Source organism: Myxine glutinosa, chromosome 11 (genome assembly GCF_964187855.1).
Source record: "Myxine glutinosa chromosome 11, kmMyxGlut1.1, whole genome shotgun sequence".
Lineage (NCBI taxonomy): Eukaryota > Metazoa > Chordata > Myxini > Myxiniformes > Myxinidae > Myxine > Myxine glutinosa.
This window is the reverse complement of record NC_136271.1, coordinates 67,536,671-67,539,170: the sequence shown is the minus strand read 5'-3', so window position 1 is coordinate 67,539,170 and position 2,500 is coordinate 67,536,671. Positions and strand designations below refer to the sequence as shown.

General features: G+C 48.5%; 1 protein-coding gene across 2 annotated transcripts in view; it reads right to left on the bottom strand.

Annotated features, from left to right (window-relative positions):
- CTIF (cap binding complex dependent translation initiation factor) overlaps nucleotides 1-2,020 on the bottom strand; it is a 79,954-nt gene extending 77,934 nt beyond the window's left edge. The window contains exon 1 of one of the 2 annotated variants that reach the window (XM_078786742.1): nucleotides 1,868-2,020. In XM_078786742.1, the coding sequence (XP_078642868.1) occupies nucleotides 1,868-1,900 (33 nt within the window). In that variant the 5' untranslated portion in view covers nucleotides 1,901-2,020. The remainder of the gene's footprint in view (nucleotides 1-1,867) is intronic. The other variant, XM_078786743.1, reaches the window with a different exon arrangement.
- Between the last annotated feature and the right edge of the window lie 480 nt (nucleotides 2,021-2,500).

The window sequence follows — 2,500 nt, the reverse complement described above, 5'->3', positions numbered from 1 at the left end:
ACAGAGAGACACACACACACACAGAGAGACACACACACACACAGAGAGACACACACACACACAGAGAGACACACACACACACAGAGAGACACACACACACACAGAGAGACACACACACACACAGAGAGACACACACACACACAGAGAGACACACACACACACAGAGAGACACACACACACACAGAGAGACACACACACACACAGAGAGACACACACACACACAGAGAGACACACACACACACAGAGAGACACACACACACACAGAGAGACACACACACACACAGAGAGACACACACACACAGAGAGACACACACACACACAGAGAGACACACACACACACAGAGAGACACACACACACACAGAGAGACACACACACACACAGAGAGACACACACACACACAGAGAGACACACACACACACAGAGAGACACACACACACACAGAGAGACACACACACACACAGAGAGACACACACACACACAGAGAGACACACACACACACAGAGAGACACACACACACACAGAGAGACACACACACACACAGAGAGACACACACACACACAGAGAGACACACACACACACAGAGAGACACACACACACACAGAGAGACACACACACACAGAGAGACACACACACAGAGAGAGACACACACACACAGAGAGACACACACACACAGAGAGACACACACACACAGAGAGACACACACACAGAGAGAGACACACACACACAGAGAGACACACACACACAGAGAGACACACACACACAGAGAGACACACACACACAGAGAGACACACACACACAGAGAGACACACACACACAGAGAGACACACACACACAGAGAGACACACACACACAGAGAGACACACACACACAGAGAGACACACACACACAGAGACACACACACAGAGAGACACACACACAGAGAGACACACACACAGAGAGACACACACACAGAGAGACACACACACAGAGACACACACACACAGAGAGACACACACACAGAGAGACACACACACAGAGAGACACACACACAGAGAGACACACACACACAGAGACACACACACAGAGAGACACACACACAGAGAGACACACACACAGAGAGACACACACACAGAGAGACACACACACAGAGAGACACACACACAGAGAGACACACACACAGAGAGACACACACACAGAGAGACACACACACAGAGAGACACACACACACAGAGACACACACACACAGAGACACACACACAGAGAGACACACACACAGAGAGACACACACACAGAGAGACACACACAGAGAGAGACACACACACAGAGAGACACACACACAGAGAGACACACACACACAGAGACACACACACACAGAGAGACACACACACACACAGAGACACACACACACACACACACACACAGAGACAGACACACACACACAGAGACAGACACACACACACACACACACACACACACACACACACACACACACACACACACACACACACACACACATACACACATACATACACACACACACACACACACACACACACACACACACACACACACACACACACACACCACAGCGCGTTGTAATGCCACCCCAACCTGAAGGCTCAACCCGCTGTCACTCGTTTTTTTATTAATTTCAGAGACGAGGAACTGTAAATGAGAAGCACAAGTGACTGTGTAAATTGTAAAAGCACCTACAGCTCAGAGCTAATGAGCACAATGATTATACGAAATCAGAGCACCTAGCCTATACTATATTCTATAAGTATAGTGGTTCAGAAGACATTTACTGAGGTGGAAATAAAAGGCGTTGACAGCAATTTGGAGCAAACTGTATGAACGTTCCACAACGGTGAATTAATCATCACTCACCAGTTCGACATGAGTACACCGGGAAAAATCCATCTTTCGCAGATGGAGCCCGCTGCAAACGGGAGCGGCAGATAGACGTCCGACCGCACCAATCAACACCCGTCAATCAGCGCTCCGAGCGCCACGACACGCAGGCGCAGCCTGGAGCTCGCAGCGGAAGTCGTGGGAAACCGCCCAGCCGGATGACCGGTGACAAATTACCGAACGGAATTCGCACCAGCAATGTTGCAGGATATTAAATCTTCCAACACGTCTTCCTATTATTTATAAAGCATTGTAAATACGCTTTGTGCATATTTACTCAGAAGAAGTCCAATTCCTCGACAGGCGAGCCTTATTATTGGCTGCTTCCGGTATGACATCACGAAACGGCAACCAATACAATAGAACACGTGCCCCCGACCTCATCACCAAACTGGTGAATTTGAGATCCTTTAATCGTACCAGCATTACAACACAGTTCACTAATGTGTAGTTTATTCGTTGTTTATACAATACTTCTGACTGATTCTGATGTATCATACTCTGTTATCGTAAGGGTTAAATATTAGGTGGTTTGCCATTGTCTTCCCGTAAGGGACGGGAGGTTAGGGGGAGAGGGAAGAGAGGGGAGGGGGGGAGAGGGAAGAGAGG